This window comes from Synchiropus splendidus, chromosome 12 (assembly GCF_027744825.2).
Source record: "Synchiropus splendidus isolate RoL2022-P1 chromosome 12, RoL_Sspl_1.0, whole genome shotgun sequence".
In the NCBI taxonomy this organism is placed as follows: domain Eukaryota; kingdom Metazoa; phylum Chordata; class Actinopteri; order Syngnathiformes; family Callionymidae; genus Synchiropus; species Synchiropus splendidus.
The window spans coordinates 21158435-21186379 of record NC_071345.1 but is presented as its reverse complement, the minus strand read 5'-3'; the positions used below and the strand labels follow the sequence as shown (position 1 = coordinate 21186379).

The 27945-nt window shown below is 41.3% G+C and overlaps 1 protein-coding gene across 2 annotated transcripts; it reads right to left on the bottom strand.

The window, feature by feature from the left end:
- LOC128768287 (cytochrome b5 reductase 4) lies at positions 1 to 27848 on the bottom strand. Of its 2 annotated transcripts, none has more exons than XM_053881060.1 (16): positions 27607 to 27848; positions 27081 to 27205; positions 26680 to 26833; positions 24741 to 24841; positions 24572 to 24656; positions 21536 to 21617; positions 21409 to 21466; positions 20733 to 20826; positions 17965 to 17997; positions 17770 to 17892; positions 12288 to 12428; positions 12073 to 12219; positions 7739 to 7889; positions 7527 to 7613; positions 1304 to 1465; positions 1 to 702 (listed from the first exon to the last, which is right to left on the bottom strand). In XM_053881060.1, exons 1-16 carry the CDS (start codon positions 27767 to 27769, stop codon positions 648 to 650), a joined length of 1761 nt encoding a protein of 586 aa, XP_053737035.1. In that variant the 5' UTR covers positions 27770 to 27848; the 3' UTR covers positions 1 to 647. The 2 variants fall into 2 exon arrangements, with proteins under 2 accessions (XP_053737035.1, XP_053737036.1); XM_053881061.1 differs by having other exon boundaries at positions 27649 to 27848.
- Between the last annotated feature and the right edge of the window lie 97 nt (positions 27849 to 27945).

Genomic DNA, 27945 nt, shown 5'->3' with positions numbered 1-27945 from the left:
CAGACGAACAGCTTGGTTTATTACTGTCAGCAATCAGAAAAGAAGAAAAAAAATGTATTAAAAGTGACAAATGGGATCCGTGGCAGGCTCTCATGTTCCATTAAAACAGGAAACAGAAATTTGCATAGCACAGGTTATTTTTCTCTCTTACACTTCACACACATTTATTCGTACTACTAAATGACCAAAATGAACCGTATCACGTGACAAAGCTGTAGAGAGGCAGTGCTTGTCAAAAAAAGATCCTTTTGCATGTCAAGAAGAGAGCTGGGTGGTCCATGAATGACTTGCTGGAGACACGAAAAACGATTGGCATGTGTCTACAATAATACCCGATACACAATAATACCCATTTCTGAAAATCTGTCCAAAAAACAACCATGGTAAAACACCAGAATTATGAGAAAAGCAGTAAAGGATTTGCATATGGTTAATTCTGCATTCATTATTTAGTTTCATTGAAGTTTTTTTGTCTTAATTTTGAACATATTTTTTTCACTATAAAAGAAAATAATATTTCTTTTTAATTTAACTTCCTTCCTGCCTTTCGCCATACATTGATGTAGTTTGTGTGTTTAAGACATACATAGCAAATCGCTTCTCTTTCTTGTACAACCAAGTGCTCTCAGCTGGGGGAGTAGAGGCATTCAGCCTTGAAAAGCATGGAGCTCCTCCTCATTGAAGCCCTGCTGCTTCACTAACCTAGAACGACAGATGGAACATATCTGAACAACCAAGATACACAAATATGATGTGTGGACAGTTTCCGGAATAATGCACTAGGTTTTCTAAAAACCTGGAATTAATTAAATGAATGACTGCTAACTAGATTGTCATCGATCGGTAGCAGCTAAGACATTTTTTGCAAGCCCATACATTTTGTCCCAACATCGACGGACAGCTTTGCTTAACATCCTTAAGAAAATTAACTTCACATAGCAACATCATCACCAGGGTCAAATGCAAGGTTGTTCGATCCCAGTGCAATCTGCTTGCTTGCAAGGACAACTGCGTATTTGCATGCAACATGAAAGGGTCTTAAGAGAATACTGGGTTAAGTTCAAATTTTTGATGAAAATGAAGAAGAGATATTTGGCATGAAGTCAAACCACTGTGGTTTGAGGATGACAAAATAGGCATTGGTTTACTGACCACTGGTTTCTACTGAGAGCAGAAACGCTGTGATGTGCCACAACGTCTGAACGTCTTCAGGTTCCATCGCGGTGTGGAATTTACGCAGTAATTCTATTTTTGTCTATGACATCACGGTGCCCGTGATGAAAGAAAAAGATATCCCACATACCTGACGGCGAGATCTGTGAAGGCAGTAGGACCACATACACAGACAAAGCATTTTGAATCGCTTGCTCTGTGAAGGAAGTCCTTCAGCATGGACTCCTCAATCCGACCTTTCCTACTGGTCCAGTTTTCACATGCTTCTGAGAGTACATACTCCACCTGGAACCTAAAAACCACACACATTCATGATTAAAACAGCCAAAGTACAACTATGAGCAGGGGAAAAAATCAAGGAAGCAAGGAAGTAAGGAATATAGCAGTGACTTCATACCACTTTTGCTCAAATTTGGAAACATTTAACTAGACAATGCAATTCCTGAAGACAAAAAAACAACAGCCAGAGTGAATGCTTGTGTGGCTCTGTGTGTTAACTAGATGCTGCACGTATTGTACACATTTAACCTTTAAACCTTAACCCTAGAGGTTTTGTATCGTAATACTCAACTTTGATATCAATGTTTTAAAATGTAGCTTGCAAAAGGGCTGGGCAAATTTGCACGTTCAATGGTTTATTAATAACAACAATAAGTTTGCCAGATCCTAATACAGTTTTTAAAAAAGATCAGTGCCTTCCTCCTGTGAGGCTTTGCTTAATGCATTTCACCGTGCTTCTTTACCAATGACAGCGGTCAGTAGTGGGTCTAAGTGGAATGGAGGTGGCAGCAATAGACGAAATGGAGGAAGGTAATGTAATTTTTCTGGAAATAATTGTTTTCAATCTGTCAATTTTGTCTGGAAGTGAAGCTTATCGAAGCTACACAACTGCACCGCAACTGCATAGCTACTATTCAGCGACGATTCTATTCTTGTGAAGCTAGAGCAGCAGTTGGAGACACTCTCCAACTGCTGTGTAGATGTTATTTGCGTTTTCTGTGACAGCAACAAGAAAATGACAGCATGGGCTGTAGCTCTGGCCGGTGTGAAACCTGACACCTAGTCAATCCAGTGTGGATGACTGTAGTTCATGAAACCGGGCAGCATCTGTAAAAGCTCAAAATCATATCTCCTTGAAATAAGTTTTAAAAAAATGCCAATAGAACAAGTGAAAAAACAACATATTTAAGATTGCATTGCATTGAAGTTCCTCTATACTTCTAAAATGGCATAAGTGAATTTATCTTAAATCAAATGCGATGAGAAATGTTGACTAGACAAAGTTTTTGCAGTGTGTAGTTTTAATCTCACATTATTTGGTGGATCTGCACATCTGACTTCAATAGGGCATTGACACACAAATCTCAATTCAGTAGTGTCAGTGCCATAGCAATATTTACTATCAACGCTTAAGGTATAGCAGGTTTAGGTCATTTCTCAAATAACATTGGAAGAGTTGGCTGCACTTTCCTAAGTTGCAGGTTGACTTCTCTCCACATCAATCTGCACATGACAGACCCGTACACATTAGAATCGATACCATGTAATTAGTATACAGATGAAGCAGCTCAAAAGTTCCCAGGTTCCATGGTGCCTCAGTGAAAGGTTTGTGAATGGTTCCCTTTACGGACCCCTGCTGCACTGCAGCGATAATTTAATCCCCCGTGATGACTTAGTCAGAGGGGAACGCCCCTGAACAGCGGGAGCTGCAATGCCTCGTTTATCCATGGGGAGGCGTGTTTCAATAGTGTGACAGTACCTTTCTGCTTAATGTGTCAGGGACTATTTACCAAACACAATAACATGAGACTTGACAGCCATGCGTAGCAAAACCAGCCTCCTCAATGCACAGAGCGTGCGCAAAGCACAGAAGCCGCTTGGACAAAACTGTATGAACTCCGGAACGATGATCAATGAATGACTGAGATGTTAGCTAGACAATTGTTGGAAGCGGTCTTGATACCTCACTTTCACAATTGAACATCCTGGCACTGACATTAGTGTTGTGTGTGCAGTGTACTGATTTTTGCTTCCATGAATCTGTGAAAGAACTATTGATGGTCACCAGACATTAGTCAAAGTGCAGAAATCCCAAACGATCCGAGCACAAACAAGGCTTTTCTATTGATCTGGAGTCATTGTCCAGAACTTGATCACGCTGAGGAGGAGGGGGAGTGGTATGCACTGAGACACGGTTACACCGTGGACGGTTTGACTCAAAATTCAGATCATTGTCACAATCTAAGCCAGGCCAACCAGTCCAAGGCTAAGAGTCACGTTGTTTTACTGTGTTGTGTGTGCCTGTGCCTGGGTGCCACAAAGTTGCTGATTCATGTCCGGCGTATGTCTCTTGTGCATGTATTTTTTGAAATTCATACATTTAACTGTGACCCTCCTCAAAATATCAAGCAGCGTACATAGAAATGTGTGCGCCATTTATTTTACTTATGTATTTTTTTTTCCATGGCTCATGCCTCCAACAATGTTGCCGTAGTCATCTTCACTCCACTGAATTAAACAGACTTCACAACGATCAACAATGAATAATAGGTGAAACACATGCCATACGTTTAGTTCAGGGACTGATAAAGTGAAACGTGGAACTAAGTCATGTAAATCATGTTGATTGTGTATCTGATGACGGTCCAAGTCTTGGTGGACCACCACTCACATCGGCATTTACCGTGCTCACACACACTGCTCAAAAAAATAAAGGGAACACTAAAGAAACACGTTGTATCTGAATGAATGAAATATTTTTATGAAATACTTTGTTATTTCCATAGTTGAATGTGCGGACAACAAAATCACACAAAAATGATCAATGAAAATCAAATGTATCAACCCATGAAGGTCTGGATTAGGAGTTATACTCAAAATTAAGGTAGGAAAACACCTACAGGCTGATCCAACTTAGATGTAATGTTCTTTAAACAAGTCAAAATGAGGCTCAGTAGTGTAAATGGCCTCTGCGTGCCTGTATGACCTACCTACAATGCCTGGGCATGCTCCTGATGAGGCGGAGGATGTTCTCTTGAGGGTCCTCCTCCCAGACCTGGATTAAAGCATCCGCCAACTCCTGGACAACTTGCCGTTGGTGGATGGAGTGTGACATGATGTACCAGATGTGCTCAATTGGATTCAGGTCTGGGGAACAGGCGGGCCAGCCCATAACATCTATGCCTTCGTGTTGCAGGAACTGCTGACACACTTCAGCCACATGAAGTCTAGCATGGTCTTGCACTAGGAGGAACCCAGGGCCAACCGTACCACGGTGGTCTCACAAGGGGTCTTAGGGTCTCATCTCGGTACCTACGGGCAGTCAGACTCTGGCGAGCACATGGAGGGCTGTGCTGCTCTCCAAAGAAATGCCACCCCACACCATTTCTGACCCAGTGCCAAACCGGTCATGCTGAAGGATGTTGCAGGCAGCAGAACGTTCTCCACAGCGTCTCCAGACTCTGTCAAGTCTGTCACATGTGCTCAGTGTGACCCTGCTTTCATCTGTGAAGAGCACAGGGCACCAGTGGCGAATTTGCCAATGTTGTTCTTTGACAAATGCCAAACATCCTGCACGGTGTTGGGCTGTAAGCACAACTCCCACCTGTGGATGTCAGGCCCTCATACGACCCTCATGGAGTCTGTTTCTGACTGTTTGAGCAGGAACACACAGCACACACCGACCAATACCTCCAGTTTGACTCACACGACCCACTAAAAACTTGGAGTGATCAGAACATTGAGGCATCGAGCCCAAAACATCCCCAGCTCATGTAGGGGGAGAGAGAAGGAGCAGCATCACATAAGGAATGCCCTTCAAAAATGTGGCTATTTTTTACTTTTATCAAAACATCTAAAGGGAACACAAGGGACAAAGAAAACAATGTTCACTGTCGCAACGGCATAGTTATTCACTACGTGGAGGGATCTCTGAGAAACTCCGATGAATCTTTAGCAAAGGTTCAGGTTCAGTTCAAACCACGCAACACCTTAAGACAGAAACTCGTCCATCCCAAGGACAAAACGCCTCACCTCAAAAAGAGTAATGTGGTTTATGCAGTCCAGTGCAGCCAAGAGTGCCCAGATCTTTACATTGGAGAAACTAAACAACCTCTCCACAAACGAATGGCCCAACACAGAAGAGCCAACTCCTCTGGACAAGACTCAACAGTCCATTTACATCTCGAGGACAAGAGACACTCTTTTGAAGACAGCAATGTCCACATTTTAGCAAAAGAAGACAGACGGTTTGAAAGAGGAGTAAAGGAGGCCATTTTTGTCGAAGTGGCAAAAAACCCTCTCTGAACAGAGGTGGAGGACTGAGACACCATCTTTCATCCTCATTCAATGCTGTCCTAAACACCCTCCCTTGGCAGATTAAGCCATTGATCTAGGCATGGACAGGTCCCTCACACCTGTACGGTGTGGCATAAACATCTGAACAGCCCCAATTGCCACCTGGGCTACATTCTATGGTGCAATAACCTATTTTAATCTAGTCTGAGTTTAACTTTTTTATTTTATTTTCAATTGTATTTTTATTTTTAGGTTATTAGTATTATTATTTTATTATGTCTTTTTTTTTTTCATTCTCTGTGTGATGCTCTTCCTGACTGCATGCCCTTTCTTGCCTCTATTGCTGCTGGAAATGTAAATATCTTAGAGGGAGTCATCCTAAAGGGATCAATAAAGTCTAGTCTAAGTCTAAGTCTATTCAGCACTTGCATTAATGGCCCATCAATACCCATCCCCAATGGGCAGGGACCCGTAAACACTTCACTTTTGTCCCTTTGTCACCCATCACACTGGATTGGTTCTGCTCCTGTCCATTAACACCTTTGCCCATTCAACTGGCCCAATATCAGCCTGAGCCTGAGAGAGATGTAATTTGTAATTGTAACTAACTACTTTTTATGCGAAGATGACCAACACTGGATGGGTCTTAGTATGGATGAACCAGGCAAACATCCAGGCCGGCATGCTAAACTGCGGCACATGGCCGTCTTTGTGCAGTGTAAATAAATGATGATCCAGGTCAGTTGACTTGATGGACAGGTATGTTCATGTGCTAATTTGTCCGGAAGGCTGTGTGTATTGCGTGATATGAGGTCATTTACAATTCCAAAAGGGTTATGTGCTGCTCTGCCTCCGTCTTGACAAATATTAGCATAAGAATAACGACGTCAGAGACACAAGTCAGAGACACATTTGTTTTGGGTTACCTGAGAGCTATGACAGCCCCTTGCTCAAAAACAGATAAAAGTAGATGAGAACAGACAGCCAACCTGCGGCCCGAGCCCCACTTTCATGCGGCTCTTCACCGGATGAGCCGCCGAACTGACTGGGATTTCGGTCAAGTTGCTGTTGAGAAACTTGAACAAACTCCAAGCCGGGGGAGGGGGCTTGGAGCACTTTGTGAGTTGCGGTCCTAAGACTTGGACCGTCATCAGATCCACGATCAACACGATTCACATTACTTAGTTCCACGTTTCACTCTGTCATTCCCTAAACTAAAAGTATGGCACATACAAAATGTAAGAATGGAAATAGCATGAAGAAGTCATCTCATGAACCCAAGATTGTCACAGACAGGCTCCTCAAGTAAGCTATTTCTGAGACATGGAATTCTTTACTGACTGGAGGGATGATGTGCGGAGCCCTAATCACACTCTGGAGTTGTCTCAAAACACAACTGAAGTTGGTGTGAGACCAGCTTTCACTAGTCTCTTTGAGCTTTGCGTATGAAAAACGCCACCTTCAGTTCACACCTCGTATCGCAATGAGTAGGTTGCATTATTCAAAGACACTCCCTCAAGAAATAGTTGCACATAGTTGGAGATTAGACGGACATCTGCTCCGGTGTTGGCGGCAGCGTCCTCTTCTGCATCCCCGATTAGGATTCACTGATCGCGGACACACTCTCACAAACAGTGGTAATGCTACACATCGGCATCAGTTAGGGAGCATCAACAAATTCTAAAGTGGTCAAAGTATTTGTGAAATCTTCCATTGGCAATTAAAACAAGCATTTTAGGTTAGAGAATTGTGAAAAGGTTTTTCATCACACAAGACATAGGACTGACAGTTTGTACAGGGTCTAATGGAAAGGCTGAAACATCCCTCCCTCAAAGTCAAAAACATATTTCATCCTTGTGTGGTGTGTCAGAAAGCCAACGATTCTTGGCAGCTCACATTGAAAATGGATGAAGATGGTTTTCCCTAACACTACAATAACAGAAGCATTCATAATGAACCTCTTGCACAAAAGACAAAAATAAAGGCAGCATCGGAGGAGGCAGCGGTTAGTAGTCTTATTTAGTAGTGCAGCAGTCAAATAGATGAACAAGTGTTACCTTTCTTCTTGAGCTTCTAAATGGTCCAGCTGATGTCTCCAGAGAATGTCTTTTTCCTGTCTGTTGAAGAACAGCAGCTTGATCATCCTGCAAGCACAGACACATCATTAAGCATACTTCTCTTGAAGTATCAAAAGGATTCAGTCATAAATTCACTCGTCATTGTAAAACACATCAAAGGAAACACTGAACGTTAACTTGAAAATGTTTACCTGAGCGTGTCAATGTCTTGAAGGGCGTGTTTAATGAGGCGAACCATTGGCGACAAGCCTGTGCCCGCAGCAAGAAGGAAGAGATGCGTGATATTGCGAAGAGGTCGGATACTGAAGTTTCCCTGTGGATTGCTGACGGATACGCTGTCACCTGATGAAACATGTTGCCAAACAACAATTTTGAAAATATAACCTGTTGACCAGCATGGAATTTCATGTTTCTTAAGTTACAGTTCATGTAAAGCCTGTGACTGTAACGCTCATAAAATGTTTCACTTTGATTATTGTTCATCTTGATCAAGAAATATCACAAGTAAACCCATAACAGCATTGTCAATGATGCAAATGATGAGTACATTGTATTTTTTCCACTTTCTGTGACACATTAGTCTATTCTCCCAAATAGATGTTTATGGCTAGCAACATGGGTCTTTCTTGGCTGAGGCCCACTGGAAGCCTCCACAGTGGATGCACACGATTTCCATAAGTGAGGGACGAAGTGCAGGGTACTCCGTAGATTACATATGTGGACATTTCCCAAAAGACTAAAAGTTTATTACTCGGGTGCAATCATGACTACCCCTTTGACTGCAGCCCATTGAGTTCTTTTACTCCATCAGCAAAAGAAATCAATGTCAGTGCCATGTTAGAACATCGACAAAATAACTACATCATCTAGTGAAACTGATTTTTCTATCACAGAACGGGGCAATGCACAGCTTATATTCTGCAAGTATGAATGAAATTAATACATGAGCAAATGAATGAACATTAACAAGTTACAATCCTAAAGCAGAATGTGTTCCCCTGCTCCCTGCCTGCCTGTGGGGCTCTGGTTCAAACATACAGTACAGTATACAGTAAACCCCAACTAGAAAAATCAGGGCCCTCGACTTTTCCAGAGGCACAGCTCTATGCAGAGCTCTTGGGAGGGTCATCACGGGGCACGAGATGACAGGCCGGTGCACCGGGGACGTGAGATGCCACGCGGCGGCGGCGGCAGCAGCAGCAGCAGCAGCAGCATTGATGCAGGGAGATTCAGCAGTAGCTACAGTGGACCCAGCTCAACATTTAAGCCATAGGGGGTGCCAAAAGGTGATGATTAAAATTCAACAAATAATTGAGAAAGTATGCTTGGTCTGATGATTTACAACCATATTAGGCGTTGTGTGATATTTTATTGTGTTGGAACAATATGGTGCCATTGTTGGGACTCTCCGACTGTGTAAGTCAGGCCCCAGTTCCAGTTCCAGTTCCCAGCGGCGTCCCAGTTCTTGACGCCACCACCGGGACAGGCAAATTTTCCAACTCGAGTGTCACGTGTAAGCAGCCATATTGGACTCTCTCTTTCGGCAAGTAGTGAATGGTGCAGGAGTGGTGGCCATTTTGTGCCTCCATTGCGGGAAGCACGGCATGGGGGAGGACCCGACTTTATTCATGAGGGGTCTGTGGTGGCTCGGTGAGACAGTGGTTTTACTGCACTTGTTTCCTGGTTCCGAAGAAATCCAGAAGTTAGAAACACATTCTGGACTTCCGGATCCTGAATCACTACATTGCTCCTCGACCCTTCAGAAAGCTGACAGTGTTAGAATCCATCAGAGCAGGGGTCTGGATGACATTAATTAACCTAACAAATCCTTATTTCCACATTCCCATCTTGCCACGTCACAAAGTGTATCTACGCTTTGTGGTGAGAGGCAGATTGTTTTCAGTTCAATCGATTACCATTCAATTACTCTGTAGTACCAAGGAGCAAGATTGTGGATGTGGCTCTGGGACCTCTGAGGAGAGAGTGGATCACGGTCTTGACATATCTCGATGACTGGCTCCTCTTAGCGTCCACAGAAGCTAGATTCCACACAGACAGAGTTTTACACCACATCAAACAGGAGGGTCTAGCAGTGAATGCACAGAAGAGCATGTTGCTCCTCAGCAATCAGATCCAATATCTCAGGATCTGCCGAGACTCCCACGGTTGTCGGCGTACTTGTCAGACAAGTGCATGATGAAGGTTCTTGAGGTCATGTTTTTACTGGGCTGGAATTTGGTGGATGGTTTGGTTGATTTAGACTGGATCCGGTGAGAGACAAGCACCATTGGTTTGTGTTGTGCAGTAAGGTGCACCTAGACTTCAATTTTTGGGATTCTCAGGTGCGTTGGACGTTGGGATGTGAACCATGCTATCCCAATGTGATCACATTCGCCTCCCTGTTGGGCTGCGGCGGGATGATGGGCGGGTCCTGGTCGGGTCCACCACGTCACATACAGTAAATGAGTTGATGACAGTGGAACTGGTGCTTCCTCACTACGTGATGATCAGGTAGGACTATTCTACAGACAACAGACAGGGTGGCGTGAGCTCTCCCATAGGGATGGCAGCCTGTATTCAGATTCGGTCAGACAGGCAACCTCTGTCATTGAGAGCACTTCACGTCCCAGGGGCTCTCAATGTAGGGGTCAACAGGATGTCGAGAGGGGGCGCCCTTGTAGAGGAATGGAAGCTGTCTCCCCAGATTATGATGTTTGTTTGGAGCCGGTTTGGATTACCGGTTGCAGATCTGTGTGCTACAAAAGGAGATGTGACATGTCCCCTTTGGTTTTCAATGAGAGCGTCAGGGGGTGGATGCTCTGGCACATCCTTAGTGGCCCAAGGGACTGCTGTTTGCTTTCCCTCCGCTACGTTTGATGGTGGTGCTGCTGCAGCGGATAAGAGATCAGAGCTTATGCCACCAGGTGGCAGGTCTTTGAAATTTGATGCAGGAAGAAGGTTTAGAATGCTACGTCATGTTCCCTGGCCGGGGAGTTTTTTTGCAAGAAATATCGGACAAGGGTCGTGCTGCTTCGGCATTAGGAGTTTGCACAGAGACTTTAGGCATGTACATATTGTAAATATCCATCAGCTTCTACTTTCGCCTCATCGGTTATGGGGGACGGAAACGACCAAATTCGTTGCCGTTTTGGAGTATGGTGCAGTGTTCATTGGCCACCTGAATGTGAAACTGCTGAAAACGTTCTGAGTGTAAACTTTCATAAATGCAGCGCTCCGTATATAGGAGTTCCGCTACAAGCAGCCGGTACGTAAATATTTCACAGAAATTGCAAAGTCTCAAGGGATTCACCTAACTGCTATGTCTCACATCAAATTAAATGTTTTACTTTGGTTCCCACATCATACACACAGAAGGTCTCACCATTTTGATTACACTTTCATGGTCAATACATGTGATCAGTATTGGTGATCAGCACTCTGGTTGATTGGTATCAGTAGCAAAAATCCTGATCAGAGCATCCCTACTGTCAAGTATTAACTTGTTCTGCACCTGTATAAAGCAGAAAACTGTTCTAATAAAAGGGCTTTAGGAAGAAACACTGTACTTCAATGCCACATCACCTCAAATGAGTAAAACCTCTAACAATGTTAAAGAGGAAAAAGAAATACGAGAAATAAGGTTAAATGTGTTGTCATTTTGAAGATGGGTTAAGGAAATAGGGCAGAACAGATGACAGTCCCTAACACACTCATAACTGGATTTTCTTATGGTTAGCATTTTGGCTTTTGAACATGTTTGAATACGACTACCTGGTTTATCAAAGTGTTTGTTTAGACACTTATATTCCGTTGTATTTTTTGGGGGGAGTTGCTATCGAGAACCAAGTATCAGATCTACAAATCCAGTTACTAGTGGGTATGTGCCCCTAAGCCACTATTGCAGATATACCAGAGTACAGCATTTTTGATGTCAAACATTCTGAATCAAGAAAAAAAAGATTGTATTTTTTTAATACAAGTGTTTTGTTTGTTTGTGTAAAACATTCTTGAGATCAAAAAACAGGACTGACGATGTCAGTGAGGTATTCTTTAAAAAAAAACAGCTTCATTATGCTTGTGATGAGCAAACTTTCAAATCAAATTCATAGCTTTCTTTCCTATAGTTTTAAGGCACTTTTTGATCACTAAAGGTTTTCTTTTATATGCTTTTGAGAATTCTAGCAAATTTTGCAAAAAAAAGCAAAATTTCGGCTTAATCCAATAGCATGGCACAAAAAACAAGCAATTTCACCCAATTTCAAGATATTTGGTCCATCTCCAATAGTTTTGCTTATTGAATTCAACACTCCCATCGAACTTGATCCCTTCCACTACAGGGCCCTTTAAATTTGCTCCTATCAATACTCTCTTCTTCTCAAGGTGTAGGTACTAACCAATGACTTCACTGATGCAAATGACTCTTGACATCAAACACCTTTCATTCTACATGGTAAAATTGCATGTGGGTAGAGTCAACTTATCACTGAACAGTCTTTAATTTTCCTTATATTTGTATTAAACTTACCAATGCGCAGTTTTTCCAGAAGCTGTGTGAAGACTCCATCTGGGTAAATTTTGATCATGAGGTAGAGGTACGATTCCTGTGAGGAGAGATCAGAAACTGCAACCAGCTCCGAGTCAATGGGAGTGTATGGTCTGACCACCTCAATATCTGCAAACCAATATATTACATCTTATTCATCATATTCATTCTCAATATTAATGTGCAGAAATCAGTACCTTGGGTCAGACTCTTGAGGTAAACATGTTTGCCAACAGGCACATGCATCACAGACCCTCCAGGAAGTTTAAGCTGGAGCAATATTGTGTTGTAGTTAACTTCACTCTTTGACACTAACAGACAAGTCCGGTAGAAAAGATCTGTAGAAATAAAAGAAAGCATGTTCAAGTGGAAAACTGCATGCCCTCATTGAAAGAGATACAAAGACAAACCATGGCACATGTCATATGCTACCTAATGCACCAACCACAGTTCTGGTTCTGAACCACTGCCATTTGGAATTCTCAGAACCTCAGTGCTTTCTGCCAAACCAGCCAGTGTTCATAAAAGATTAAGTAAAAAGTGGGAGGTCACAAAAAACACCCACCGATGACATCACAGTACACAAACCAACGTTTGCCGATTCCTGCCATGAATCAACTTAGTTCTACACCATTTCTTTTCCCCGTCTGAACACAGTGGCTGGTTCTAAATTGTGTTCAGTAACCAGTGCAGCTTATAGTGATCAGGTCCAGTACTCAATTTTTGTAGTTCTGGAATGTGTAGTTTATTTATTTATTTATTAATGGTTTAAAATAAAAGTCTAAGAGGTTCCAGGATGAATATAACCTGCCACAAAATATGTAAAGTAGACAAACATCAGGGATCAGAATTACTCATAGCTGATCGAAAAGGAGTCAGTTCTCGCCCCATCATGTCCATCAGAAGAAGAGAAGAAAAAAGATTAATTTGTATTATTGGACAAAAACATCCGCCATCATGGAATACAAACATAATACAATATATAATATAATACAATATATAATATAATATATTATCTGATTGTAAGTCACATTTTTGAAGCTCAAAATTTATCATTTGTACACTGTCTACATGGATCACATACTGTAAAGAGGTGAGCTTGATGAAAATGTGTTTTACACACAAGGTTACTAACAAGAGTACAGTAGTGACTGAGTTGATCAGGGGTTGTCAGAAAGAATTTAGGCAGTGGTTAGACAGCAAAAAATACGGCAAGTCAATAAGTTCAACCACTGTCTACTGATGATGCTGTAAAGACTTTTTAAAGATTTTTTGTGTGATTCCAAATATTAATTCCCTTCCAGCGGCAATGAGCATGTACATTGCCAAATGATGTATATTCCATCCATGCTGCAGCAAAGCTAATTTGAGGAAGCTGAGGGTGTATGTGCAGTGTTTGTGGAGGTGACCTCAATGTAATCTTAAACCAAAATACAGTTACAACCAGTAGGAAAAGACACAAAAATACTGTAGCAAAGCCAATTAAACACACTTGGGAAAAGGGAAAAATGAAATAGGCTTTTCTGATGTGCTGAAAGAACTGCACCCAAAGCAGGACTTCACCCACTACCCAGCAACATATAAGGTCTACTCAAGAATCGACTGTTTCTCTATCAGAAAGAAAATCTGGATCTTGTTGAAGATTGTAGTATTGTAGTATATCTGATGTATCAGATCATCGTACTATTTGAATATCAATCTAAATAGAAGACAGAGATACACTTTGGGGGTTACATTTAGGAACATTAAATAATAGTCATGTTAGTCAATATATTACAGCGAAAAACAGTGTTTGTACAGGACTTGTAAGTCATTGTGTTTACTGCAGGTCTTGGGTGTGTTATCAAATTTGGAGACCTTATCTTTATTTTTAAGACACCACCAAACATGCAAGTGTCCGTTTGTCATTTTAGCAAAATTACTGCGAGAAGCAGCAGACCGACTGGACAACATTAGTCCTCGCAATGATCCAGCTCCCAGTCGCTCGATTTAGCCCCTCTGAAACGCTGTTGCGTGAATACTCCAGTGTTTAAGGTAGACTGCAAACTAATGGAGCAGAAAGTGACAAGCAGGGCTTCCACAGATATTTTAATTTCTAAAAAAAGATCCTTTAATAGTTGACAGAAACGGAGTCCATATTCTTCAGCAGATCAAGCACATTAAGTAAGCAAAGTTTCATACACTTTTACTGCACCTGCTGTGGATTGAATGTGCAGTAAGTGCAGTGGATCCCTGTCATGTGTTATGATGCATATTTTAATTCATAAAAAAATCCTTCATAGTTGACAGAATTACGATTGCATATCCATGTTCAGCAAGTCAAGTAGTATAAAAAAAGCAAAGTTTCATACATTTTAATGAAGAAATATGGACTTATTGTACAGTAAGTGTAATGCATTTTATTCATTAAAGGTGTTAGGCAACATATTTTAATTTCTATTAAGATCCTTAATAGTTGACAAAAAACAGTGTCCATATTCATGTCCAGCAAGTCTTCTACTATTATGGGCAAAGTTTAATGCATATCTACAGTAGAAAAATGGATTTATTGTATGGTAAAATTGGAAATTTTGTCCAATAAACCTGGTGAGCATTTTTATGGACTATGGGAGGAAACTGGAGCACCTAGAGAAAACCCAGACAGGCACAAGGAGCCTGCAAACTCCACCCAGAGAGGCCCAGAGCTGGATTCAAACCATGAACCTTCTTGCTGAGAGTCAGCAGTGCAGACCGTAGCCCCTAGTAAACTAGTAAATCGTGTTAATTGAATGATTATTGTAGTAGACATCAATAAAATCATAATTAAATGAAATAAAAAGAGAATTATACCTGAGATAACTATTCCCGCAAATAGCATTACTAAACCAAAATTGAAATCAGCATCAGTATTGATCACTACTTAACCCTGAAAATCCTAGCTTGTTATATCATAACCCCACACTATAAACAGATCAGATCTTCACAAAGACTAGGCCGGTATTTGTACACCAATCGATTTTATTGATATGAATAGACATTGTAGTGTTGCAAAGGGGCGTTCATTTAGGGAAAAATGCAATGATGACTTGATCACAGATGAAAATGATGAGCATACATTATGAGCTTGTGATTGCCGTCAATATGCCACATACTATTTGGAGCAGGGACGTTGTACTGCCTTCGCCTTAACACATGCATTGACAATGTCTAGTAAGTGAAGACTGAGGATCTACTCTCCGCAGTGAATTCTGCACACGATACCCTTGAAAGAAAAGTATACAATTAACTAATCCACCTGTTGCAGACTACCATGTATGAAGCCGTATGTCAACATGAATTGCTCAACAGACCTGTTGACGCAACATTGACCTTAATTTCAAGATACTCCAGTTGTATTACAGAGAACAGAGAAGAACCCATCCTATATGTGGGACATTATAATAAATGTTCTGGTTTTTCACTGTAATTTGATCTGAACTTTATTTGTAAGCGTTTTTCTTGATCATAAGTCGTACACACATGCAGACATACGATAGCAATGAGGTCAAAGTGAATCTCTGGAACGCCTTAGTTAATACGTCTTAACAAAGTCATCATGACTTATTCTTTGATCGGCGAGTACATCCACGTGTATCAACGTCAAACTTACTTACCCGTTCGACGAGACGTACCACATCTTCATATACGTCCATATTGAGCAAAGGCGACAACTGACCAACACTCTCCTCAAATCCATCTAATTCCGTCATCGGCTTGTTGGGCGAGCTTAGGAATATTTTGTTGAATATTGTCCCAACAAGTGAGCAGGTCATCACCTTCTACGATTTTCAACACGTATGCTTTCACACATGCTCGGTGAACTATATGAGCTTACATTCTGTTGCAAGAAGCGCCCGCCCCTCTATCAAAATTATTGGTTAGAGCGTTCAGCCATGGGGCGGGGTTTTATATACGCCCTATCCCCACATCTCCCAGTTGAGTAATTGACAGGAGGAAAAAAAGGCGGTGGGAATAGGTTTGTTGGAAACACGTGAGGAGGAAAAATAGGAGTCGGTAAAAGAATTGTAGGGAATGCGAATAGAAAAATAAAAATAAATCGGATATATGCATTTCCTTGTATATGTTCTTATTTCTGTGTGTATTTATGTCCTTATAGGCTAATAGATGACTATATTTATGTCATTTACGTATTTCGAAATATGTTTCCACTTTGTTTGCAGTTCATGTCTCCATTTCCAATCCCTTATTTATCATTTAATTCTGGCCCTCCTGGAATTCCATATTAATGCTTCGTCTGGTTTGGACAAGTGTAACATGCTATTTGCTGTTTTGCCACAGTCTTTCCTCCTATTGTGGGACCGCAAGGCAGCTTATGGGGTGCAAATGATGATGTGGTCTTAACCTCATCTGACATAACGAGCGGGATCCCACCACTCCAAATTTGACTTGATAGGGGAAAGTCTTTCATGAGACACATTCAGCAAGACAGATAACTCATGAACTACCCTCTCATTTAAGGTATGGAATAAAGTTTGACACAGAAAGACCTTAAGGTAAGAGTAAAAAATCTATGATGGTGTTGTCATGATTCAGAATTAACGCCAAACAAAACGGATGGAAGATTTAGAAAGTGGGCAACATTGGGTCTGACTGCCTATTATATATTTGTTCATCAGGGCAGTGCCAAGACACATTTGAATAACTCAAGATGAAAAATAAGTTGATTAACAATGATCTCGATACATTTCTATAGATTTGAGCAACCGCTGAAAAGAAAAGACTAATGTAGTAGTGCCATCTTAAATATATTCATAAGCATATGTGAATTACTAAAATCAAAAATCAAGAAAAAAAAATCAAATCAAGACTATATAAAAGCCGTCTAGCTAGCAAAAAAAACAACCCCTTGACTGTAAAACAAAGATGGGACAACAAGGGGAACTCTGGAGGAATGGGAGATGTGTGAGTCCCAATAGACAACCACAAGTTCAAATGTTTGGACGGAGTTCGCTGGAAAACTTTAGCAAACGCACACTTCAAACACAAGTGACAATGTGTTACTTTCAACATACGCAGTATGTTAAAAGAAGTAAATGGCCACACAGGATGCAATATATGAAACCCATAAGAAACTTCCTTTGTTTAAATACAATGAAAACTGACTGTATTTAATGGCCACACAGGATGCAATACATAAAACCCATAAGAAACTTCCTTTGTTTATATACTATGAAAACTGACTGTATTTAATAGAACAATTGTACTGAAGTTTTTTTTGGGGGGGCAAACCCCTGTAGCCTTTCTCCCTTCTTTCACATCTTATCTTTTTTTTATTGCTAAAATTGCTTGATAATACTCAAAGATTTAAAGATATTTTGTGTGTAAGGTAAAATGTATACATTTGAACCTTATAACATAAATTAAGAAAAAGCCTGTGCCACATCTTTATGTGTACACATATTTGATCCATGAGGTGCCTGGCTACGCCCTGCCGATAAAACATTTACAAAGTCACTTCACAACAACGGCAACAGGTGTGCATGCATACTGTAACTATAAAGGGTCTGCATGTTTGTGCATGTGTCTTTTAAAAACGCATGTTCTGATGCACCATTTTCTTGACTTTAAATCAAGAAATGATTAATTTTCTTTTAAAGGCTGAAAGATACTACAGTGAAAACATTTTTTTTATCCTCTCACCTGTGACTGTTTTGTGCACAAATGTGTTGTGACCCTCCAGCGGTTGACCAAGGCTGGACCAGTGTCCTCCGGCCTGTTTGATCATGCTGACCTGGATCTTCCCAACTGCAAAGGCTGTGTGAACTGTTATAAAGAAACACAAGACCATGACACCTTGATGTGAATATAAATGATGTATGATTCAATATATCTTACCAGAGACAGTTTCCTTAACTTCTTCAGCTAAACCTGCAAAAGCAGAAAGCCAAAGTTGGTCAATACTGTGTATAGCTGCAGCTTTTTGTCTCAGTGTCATCTGCATGGGGTGGGATATTTGGGGGTCACACGGACACGCAGCAGGAACTCACTATGCCATGGATTGAGGGTGAGAAGCGGTTGTTTTTTTAATTTAGTTTTCCCAACACAGGGCAGTCGAATACCCTGTTCTTTCATTGAGTTTGGGTGACATTTCTGCTTCTACCAAAGAAACAAACTCTGAAAATCACAATGTAAAGTTATAGAGACGCATAAATAAATAAACTGCATTTATTAATCAAGGAATTGCAAGAATTACCACTGTTTAATAACATTAAACAATGAATGAAAAGAATCTCATAAAATACACAGTAAATGTTTGGTGTACCTGACAAGGCCAGAAAATTCGCTTACTATCCACGAACCAAATTCATTAATAAAGGAATTGCAAGAATTGCCACTGCTTAATGACTTAAACAGTGAATGAATGAATGAATGAACGGTTGTTTGAATCTCCTAAAATACACAGTAAATGTCTTACATGACAAATCAAATGACAATTATGTAATTACACATTGAATTGTATGTATTGTATTGTACACATTGTATTGCTGTGTGAACAGCCCGTTATTCTGACCTTTTCCTACTTTTACAAACAGTGGTTGTCTGTAACTGTGTGTAACCTTGTGTCTGTGTTAGGGTTTTTAACCTAAACATGACCAGCAGTGTTCATCTCTCTACTAGCTCAGGTAACTTCAGTCATCTTGAATTAGCAAACAGATCATTATATATATATATGATAAGTTGCTTCTCAACAGTGTTTTCAATAGCAGTGAAAAGCCTGAAAGCCTGTCACCTTAGGTGCAATGCGTGAAAACAAACTAATAGTCAGGGTGTGTTTGTTTTAGCACCTTATTGTTGCTTTACTGTCATTGTAGTTGCTTTGTCTTTCTTTAACAGCCTTGATTCATTCCCCGATGGACGAGAGATGTTCTAAAGTATCCTTGGGGGTCATTGGCCCTACAAAATAACAAGAGTTGTGTTTTAGCATTGTGCATCGTTTAATTTAGCCGTGTGTGATTGCTGTGCATGGCCTTGCCTTCCAGTGTTGCATTTAAGTACATGTTGTGTAAAGTAGGGCTACAAATTGTTTCAAGCACTACACTGAAAAGTCAAGTGGTTCGATTCAGGGTTCAATCAGGGTTCCATTTCTGAACCCAGACAACGTACGTTGACCTGATGGAGCTCTTCACATGTAAAAAGTGTGTGTCATTGGTTTAGAAGAGTAGAATAGAATAGAAGAATAGCCTTTATTGTCCTTGTACAGTATATACAGTATATGGATTATTTTAATGGTTAACAATATTAAAAAACAGCAGTATAAGTATGTAGTTTCCCTTTCTTGGTTAATTCTCAGAGCAGATACAGCAAATTAGTGTGTCACACATCCACTAAGGCAGTGATTCTTAACCATAGGGCCTCCTGGAGGGCCGCTAAAAGATTTTTGTTTCACAGGTGTGGGCCATGAGGGCCGCGAGACGCTCATATTTAATACACAGCCCCACCACTTTTCTGTGGCTATGTGCCATACTTTATGTAATCGCAAGGAAGTCATCATTAGCCGGGCAACACTAGGGTTGCGAGCCCAAACCTGATTACTATTGGCTTGACCACCTTATTTCTCTGTCACTCCTTAACATGACCAGTCACCTCAGATATTAACTGATGACGGACCTCCGCCATGGCTGGAACAGAATGTGGTGTTTCACAGCCAAAAGTGAACATAAAAGAGTGTTTTACAAGAAAATACTTCTTTTTCATTGAAATAGTGCCCTTTTTTCCATTGTATTTTTAAATTCAGGTCAAGGCTCTGCTACACGCTTGGAAAGCCCAAATGTGACGACTCACGGCATTTTTGTTTGCAAGATGGATAATTTAAGTTCAGCTTTTTTAATTAATTTGAAAGAGACTAGGATTTTTTTTTGGAAGAGTTCAAAATGTGTTCATTTAAGAAATAAAATTAATTATCTGAACCATGGAGGGACAGCACGGATTTCATCAGGAACACACTGTCTTACGAGTGTAAAACAATTTAGAGTATAGAGTGTAAAGCCTGGTTATCTCGGCAGTGTAGATGCAGGGGCAGAGAACAGCGCGATGCGCACTGGAATATCACCAAACATCTTTGGTTTCATTGCTCTGAAGCTAGTTTGCCCATAAATATCCTCATATGTTAAGCCAGGGCTTCTAAGAGTGAGAAACGAGTAGCATAGTCCTGAAATGACAGGATGAGTATCCAATCACAGGACACGTACAAGTCACGTTCAACGTGAGGCCAGCTAGAAGGCCTTGCTGTCCCCAACTCGTGATCTCATTGGCTATCGCAACTATCCATCAACTATATGTGTCTGTTCACTCTGAGGGCACCTGCACCATTGCTGCTGCTGAAGGCCTTGGACATGACGATACAAGCTAGTTGAATTCTGATTGGATGAAAACTCTAACCAGGAAAAACAACACTGGGATATACTACGACATGAATATAATATTATACATACTATATATATTTTGGGAAAACACAAAAAAATGAAATTCACTTTTGTCACAAATATGCTCATAATTTCTGGTTATGTTAGGCCAGCGGAGAAGGTCGGCCCTAAGTACCCGCCACTGATATATACTAAGATCTTCAAAGTATTTGAATGTAAAAAAAAAAAACAATTACTCACGCAGATGTATCATGTAAGACATCTTTCCGAGCAGGACCTCCAGACGTAATAGACCATCCTGAAGATCGACCACTGTACACCCTGAGCGAGGAATCTGCAATGAGGACAAATCCAAAGCTGAGTATCAATCCTTCACCTTCACCTTTCACCTTGGTGCATATAGAGTAATCTAGCAGTTTCTGTCTCAGAACCATTTTCTTGAAAGTGCTCAAAGTTGTTTTTCACGTCCGTTGTCAGTGAGTTTTTTTTAATCATTATTTTCGCCTCCACTCTTGCACTGCACATTTTTTAAAACTTTGGAGTTGGTCAATTCCTGGCTCAAGATATGTTCAGCAGTGTATGTGTCTCTGCTAGCTCAAGTTATTGCTGTTTGTTGTTTTCATTATCTTGATCTAATCTATTTCAGTTAAGGATCCCACAGATAACTTTTTTTTTGGTGTACAGCTAAGAAGAAATATACAGTCCAGTGATCAAGTCTGGGATGCGGACATGAATGTGCAAATCCTAATCACTCATCCACTAAGATGTACCACATTTGATCACATGAGAGGTCATCTTCAACAAAGAGATCATTTTTCTGAAGGCATGGTGGCTTTTATTTATCATTAACATGTAACGGAAGCCCTTAGTTAATGTGTTCCCTTCACTGATGACAAATAAGTGAGCTTGTAATTACCTTCCTTTTCGCATATACAACCAGATGAACACTGACATCAGACTGAAACCAGTCATACCTGTGAAGAAAATGAACAAATCAATGATTGTGTGCATAAATAAGTGGTCCATTATCGTGACAGGCTTACCTGGGGTGGGAGTCTTTGTTGGGTGGAGGACCTACAGACGTGCCCCTGGTAAGGCCAGTAGGGGAAGGTGGTGGGAGTGTAGCTGTTTATAACACAGGAGAACAGATTTATGTAGGATCCAGTTTGTGTGTACTCAGGATGTGATGCAGGTTATTTACTGTGTATGCAAATTTAATGTACCATATCAAAGTTCATGACATCGTATCACATGCATATAAAACTAGTAGTTGCCCCTCCTCACCTGCTTATCCGTTGCCTGGTCGCAGGGGCCATGCCAAACACCCTTCTTCCAGGCAACATCAACTAGCTCCAACTGGGGGATCCTGAGATGCTCCCAGGCTAGAGGGTCGACCCCACAGTCTCCTACAAACTGGCAGTGTCTGAAACACCTCTAAAGGAAGACATCCAGGGGGCGTCCTCATGAGATGCCTGCCCAAAACACTTCAACTGACTCCTCCCAACACAGAGAAGCAGTGGCTCTACTCCGATTCTCTCCTGAGTGACAGAACTTCTCTCCCTATCGCCAAGGGAGACCCCCGCCACACGTTTCAGCCGCTTGTATCCGGAATCTCACTCTTACGGTCATGACCCACAGCACATGACCACAGGTGAGGGTCGCAATAAAGACAGATCGGTAAATAGAGAGCTTTGCCTTTTGGCTCAGCTCTCTCTAACACACAACAGCCAACCAAACTCCAACTCCTTTACCCCCTGTAGGAATCATGATAGTTTACTTATGATCATATTCATCAAGTATCTGCTATTGAATAAATTGTTTTATAATGCTTTGTCTAATGAAAGATTGAATCCAACAGACGCAGTGATAATGGGTAAGGTAACCTCAATTTGATCCAGTAAGAGAGGTGTGTGTTTGATGAGGATAGTGTGGGAAAGATGCGTGGATGCAAGATGAACTGAAATGTGTCATAAAAGGGTCAGGGCCAGAGATAGTCTTTGTCACTCTACACCACTGGAGCTAAGGCTAAGTCAGGCATAGTTGTGGACCCAGAGCTCTGTTAGGTTAATTAGACTCCTCTGTCAGGGAATAAATTCTTTTTGATTTTAAGTTGTTGGTTTTTGGTAGTCAAGATACATTAAAGGTGTTTATAGCTACACCAGCCACTCAAGAACAAGACCCCAAGATACTTGAACTTCTCCACTTCAGGCAGGAACTCATTCCTCACCCGGAGAGAGCAATCCATCCTTTTCCGGTTGAGAACCACGGCTTCAGACTTAGAGATGCTGATCCTCATCCCAGCCGTTTCACACTCAAATGCAAACCGATCCAGCAGGAGTTGAAGGTTGCACTGTGATGATATGATGATTCATTTGCAAATAGCAGTGACTGGATCCTCAGGCCACCAAAAAGCAAACGCTCCCTACCAGAGCTATGCCTCGAAATCCAGTCTATTTAAACCAAAAACAAGATTGGAGACAAAGCACAACCCTGGAGGAGACCAACCACCACCGGAAACACATCAGACACAACTCCCACTCCTGGAATACAGAGATTGAACGGCCCTTAATAGGCAGTCTCGCACCCTATTCTCCTGAAGCACCTCCCACAACTTGTCCCTGGCACCCGGTCATGTACCTTCTCCAAGTCCACCACGCACATGCAGACTGGCAGGTCATACTCCCAGGCACCCTTGAGAACTGTTGAAAGAGTAAACAGATGGTCCATAGTTCCACCGCCAGGACAGAACCTGCATTGGTCCTCTTGAATCCGAGGTTCAACAATCGATCGGACCCTCCTCTCCGGCACCTTAGTAGTAAACATTACCAGGGAAGCTGAGGATTGTGATTCCTCTGTAGTTGGAAAACAGCCTCTGGTCCCCCTTTTTAAATAGAGGAATTACCACACCACTCTGCCACTCGTCCAGGAACTGACCCAGACATCCCCTGCCATTGGAGCCAACTCACCACCAGATGGTGATCAGCTGACAGTTCTGCCCCATTCTTCAACCGAGTGTCCATAACATACGGCCGCAAGTCAGATGATACAATTACAAAATCAATCATTGACCTACAACCTAGAGATCTCTGGTACCAAGTACACTTTTGAGCTTCCCGATGTTCAAACATGGTGTTCGTGATGGACAAACCATGACTAGCACAGTAGTCCAGCAACAAACAGCCATTCAGGTTCAGATCACGCAGACCATTCTTCAACCGAGTGTCCATAACATACGGCCGCAAGTCAGATGATACAATTACAAAATCAATCATTGACCTACAACCTAGAGATCTCTGGGACCAAGTACACTTTTGAGCTTCCCGATGTTCAAACATGGTGTTCGTGACGGACAAACCATGACTAGCACAGTAGTCCAGCAACAAACAGCCATTCAGGTTCAGATCACGCAGACCGTTCTTCCCAATCAAGCCTCTCCAAGTTCCTCCATCATATCCCACATCTGCGTTGAAGTTTGCCAAGAAAACAATGGAATTCCCCGGTGGGGCCCCACACAAGACCCCACCAAAAGCCACCAAGAAGTCTGAATACTCCGAGCTACTGTTTAGCGCATATGCAAAAACAACCATCAGAGTTTTGTCTCCCTTAAGCCTGAGCAGCAGAGATGCCACCCTCTGGTCCACCAGAAAGAATGGGCACAACCGAAAGAGCCCCTCATTCAGCACACTTTAAATTCATCAAAGTTGGTGACCCCAGGTCTACATAAATCAACTAGGCACACCAACAAGTCAATGTAGTAGCAGGGATACATATCTAAGCCCAACAGTTAATTTTTGGAAAAGTTCGGTGTCAAGTGTTTGCAATTCCACCTGTTATTATATTTTGAAACAACTCACAGTTTTTTATGCCTATCCCCACTCACACCCTAAAATATGATTCAATCCCTCTGGTCCTGATGTGGGTGCAAAACACAAGTACAGTAACCCCTCAATTATCCCAGGTTTGAATTACACAGATTTTTTTTCATTGTTTTGCAAATTCTTTTATTGATCCTGGCAACACTGTTTTAATGCAATTGAAAAAAACTGTTTTTGGTTTTTTTTGTTCTTGAATATGCTCACCTTTTGTCGCTGCAGTGGTTTTCACAGCCATTCTTCCCACAAGACATTCTTTTAACATGGACTCATAGTTGACCCAGCGATGGACCTGTAGCATATGCTCTCATAATTGCTCTTTCTTCACAAAATAGTAGTAAGATAATGACAGTTGAATAGCTCTGACACGACTTACCTGGTCAAAGAGGTCAGTTCCATCAACGCCTGCGGCCAACATCAGCTCCTGCTCTCCACCAGGGTGGTAGTCCATGTACGGAGTGACATTGTAAACCATCCCTGGTACAGATGAATGTAACATTATTTAACTTACTCTTGTAACGCATACCACAGTTACGGCAGCACAGTATCCCAGCACCTCACTCTCACACAGCGATCTCCCACTACAATAGTACCTAAAGCCCTAGCGTTAGCTGTATTTAATGGCATTCGACTTAGGTCCAATCGGACTTGCGACTGGTTGGTCGGAACCGAACAAGGTCGTAAGTTGGATGTTACTTGTATATGCAATTGCACAACATTGCATCAAAGCATCAAATACTGCCTGGTCCGTGATGAACAGCAGTGGAGCAAGTTTAAACACAAGGATTGAATACTGACATTACATGTTCAGCGGTTATCTGTGATTTGTGTGATTTGTGTGTGAATAGTGTGATTTGTTCTGTATACTTAAAGACCAATACATTTATTTTGGAATGAATAAAACTGTGAAGCATCTCAGTTGGGAGCGTGACATCATGTTGTTTCAACATCACATCAATGTTACACCAACTTTGCAAAATTGCAATTTTCAAATATGATGCTGCTGTAAATGCTTCGGTGACAGACATTTTAGATCAGTTGAAATGAGGATGAGTCACATTTTGTTCTCACCACTCAGTCAAAGTACAAAACAGCATTTCGAGAGAGGTGGCCATTTTATAAACTTTAACAAGATACAACTTTGAAATTACAAACATTTAAAATTGGATCTTGATATGACGCTGCTCCATTAGTATGTGAGATTTTATTATTGAAGAAAAGAATTGACAATAGGCCCCTTTAAAAAAAGAACATGATGTGGTAGCTACACATGTTGAACATGAGTTCACCATTAGGGCTGTCACAAATGATTATGTGGTCAGGCAAAACAAAGACAATTAAGATGATAATTGTTCAACTTTAAAAGACGTTTACATACTTCTGAGGACAAAATTGAACTGTCTTCATGATTTCGGTGGAATAAGAGAGAGGAGCGCATGTCAACGAGTGTTTACATGGACAGAGCAACGCTGGTGACTTCACTGAAACATTTCTGGAGCGCCACCACACCCACAAAAAAATTAAAATAATAATAATGATAGTCCTGCATTGCTGTAATCTCAAAACAATAAAGGAACACATTTGTCTTTAAATTCTGGGTGAATTAATGACGGATAACTCATTGTTGTGTGTGTGTGCGTGTGTGTGTGTGTGTCAAGACGGTGCAGTGGCAGGTTTGGGTAACAAAAAATAAATAAATACAATATTTTGATTGTCAATGTCACCACGACACGTAGACTTACCTTGGCAGCCTTTTTTTTTAACCATTTTATTGTTTACCTTTTTGGAATGTTTTTTCTTCTTTTTCTATTATGTTAAATAATATCTTAAAATAAAACTAATAAAATTACTGTATAAACATGGTTCAAGATGTAGTAAGCTCAGGGTTTCACTCCCTTTGAACCAAAGCTACAGTGTAGCATCTAGTATTCTTTTCAAGACCAATACTATTGACAATGAACACCCACACCCACTTCCTTTTTTCATACTGAGTTGATCATATGGTAAGCTTGAACGATCATTTCGATTCAAATCAACACTGCACTGGAACAGAATGCAACGTTCATATTTTTAAAAGAAAGGCTGCGATGCTATATACAAAATTCAAATAGGTAGGCCATGCCTTTTTGTTCTGTTATGAGCACATTCACTATGTGAATCACATCATTATGGACAGCAAAGTTTTCTCCACTGATTGTAATTATGGTCATACATGTACTTTACCTGAAAATACTTTTAATTGATTTATTCTGTATTGTATCTTTGGGGAAAATGACTACACGTGTTCAATTACAACTGTTGATGTGTGTCCTCACCTCGTATACATGTCCAGCAGTCATTTCTAGTGTTATGTTTCTGAAGCTCCTCTTGAGTAACTTCAATCAGGCGTCCGCGAAGACCAGTCAGATCCTTCCCACTCTTGGTGAAGCGAATCCAGTCAATCAGGCTGTGGCCGGGCTTCAAGGCTACCTGTTAATCCCAGATATAGACGTGACATGTCATTGAGAGGAATGTCCTTTTTGACATCTGAGGCAGCCGTTAGAGACATGCATTGCAACACCAGACCAAGGATCGCACTCGTACCAGGATTTAACAGTTAACATGAGCCTCCTATGTGTCATTAACCGCCACAATATTGAAACACGAGAATCAAGCGTATTTTCACAACCGGAAAATAATGAAAATCTACTCATGTGGTGTCGTGTTGGTGCGGTACCTTGTTTCTTCCGGACTGGCCAGACGGAGACACTCGTTGCTGGGAACTCGCCGCTGGAAACGACTGGGACGGGATGTTCAGCATATTCGCAGTTATTTTCAAACAGCCGCAGCGTACGAGCAAACCTATCCAGAAAGGCGATGATGAAAACTGTTGTCGCCTTTGTGACACATTGGCTCGAGCCGTGCAAACTCCCGGGACTCGCTATTAGCAGTGAATGTCAAAGGACGTTGCTGTGAATGACGCTATGAAGACTTTTAGGAATCAGATAAAACCGCAGACCTCATATTTTCATCGGTAAACCAGGAAATCTACAACATTATTTTGAGGAACTGAACAAGCAACACATGACGTCAAAATCCGTCGACAGTTCCATTTAAACCCTCCCTCGCGCGGGTGACGTAAACATGTGCGACAGAAACGGATGAGCAGCGACACTACATATATATATATAAACATCGAAGGTGTGCATTTAATGAAAACACGTACATTTTTTAAATAATGTATTGACATTTTAACAACGTACCAGTGATCATGCTGCTAAGTGATGTGTCTGATTCATTCTCACAGTCATCGTCGAACTCCTCTTCATTGTCGTCACTGTTGTCATCGGTCATCATTGAGGCTTCAGCATCCAGATGTATATTGTTATGGAGTATATTGAACTCTCGTCCTATAGACTCGCACATTCACCATCTTGCTTTCTGATGATTAGGCTGCTAAGAGGATTACTCTCCATGAGTCTTCTGCTTTCAAAATAAGAGAACCATCATTAACAAACAAAACAAAAACAAAAAATAGAACGCACCGATTAAAGCCGTACTTTTCCCCTCCTGCATCATTAGTATGATTTTAATCTGACTGT

Bases quoted from the DNA above. Each gene is read 5' to 3' on its own strand.
- LOC128768287 (XM_053881060.1), bottom strand. From the start codon at position 27,769: ATGTGCGAGTCTATAGGACGAGAGTTCAATATACTCCATAACAATATA. The intron at 26,834-27,080 runs GTACCGCACCAA...TGGGATTAACAG, and splicing joins GCCAGTCCGGAAGAAACAAG to GTAGCCTTGAAGCCCGGCCA. The intron at 7,614-7,738 runs GTAAACATTTTC...CTGTGCTTGCAG, and splicing joins CAAGACATTGACACGCTCAG to GATGATCAAGCTGCTGTTCT.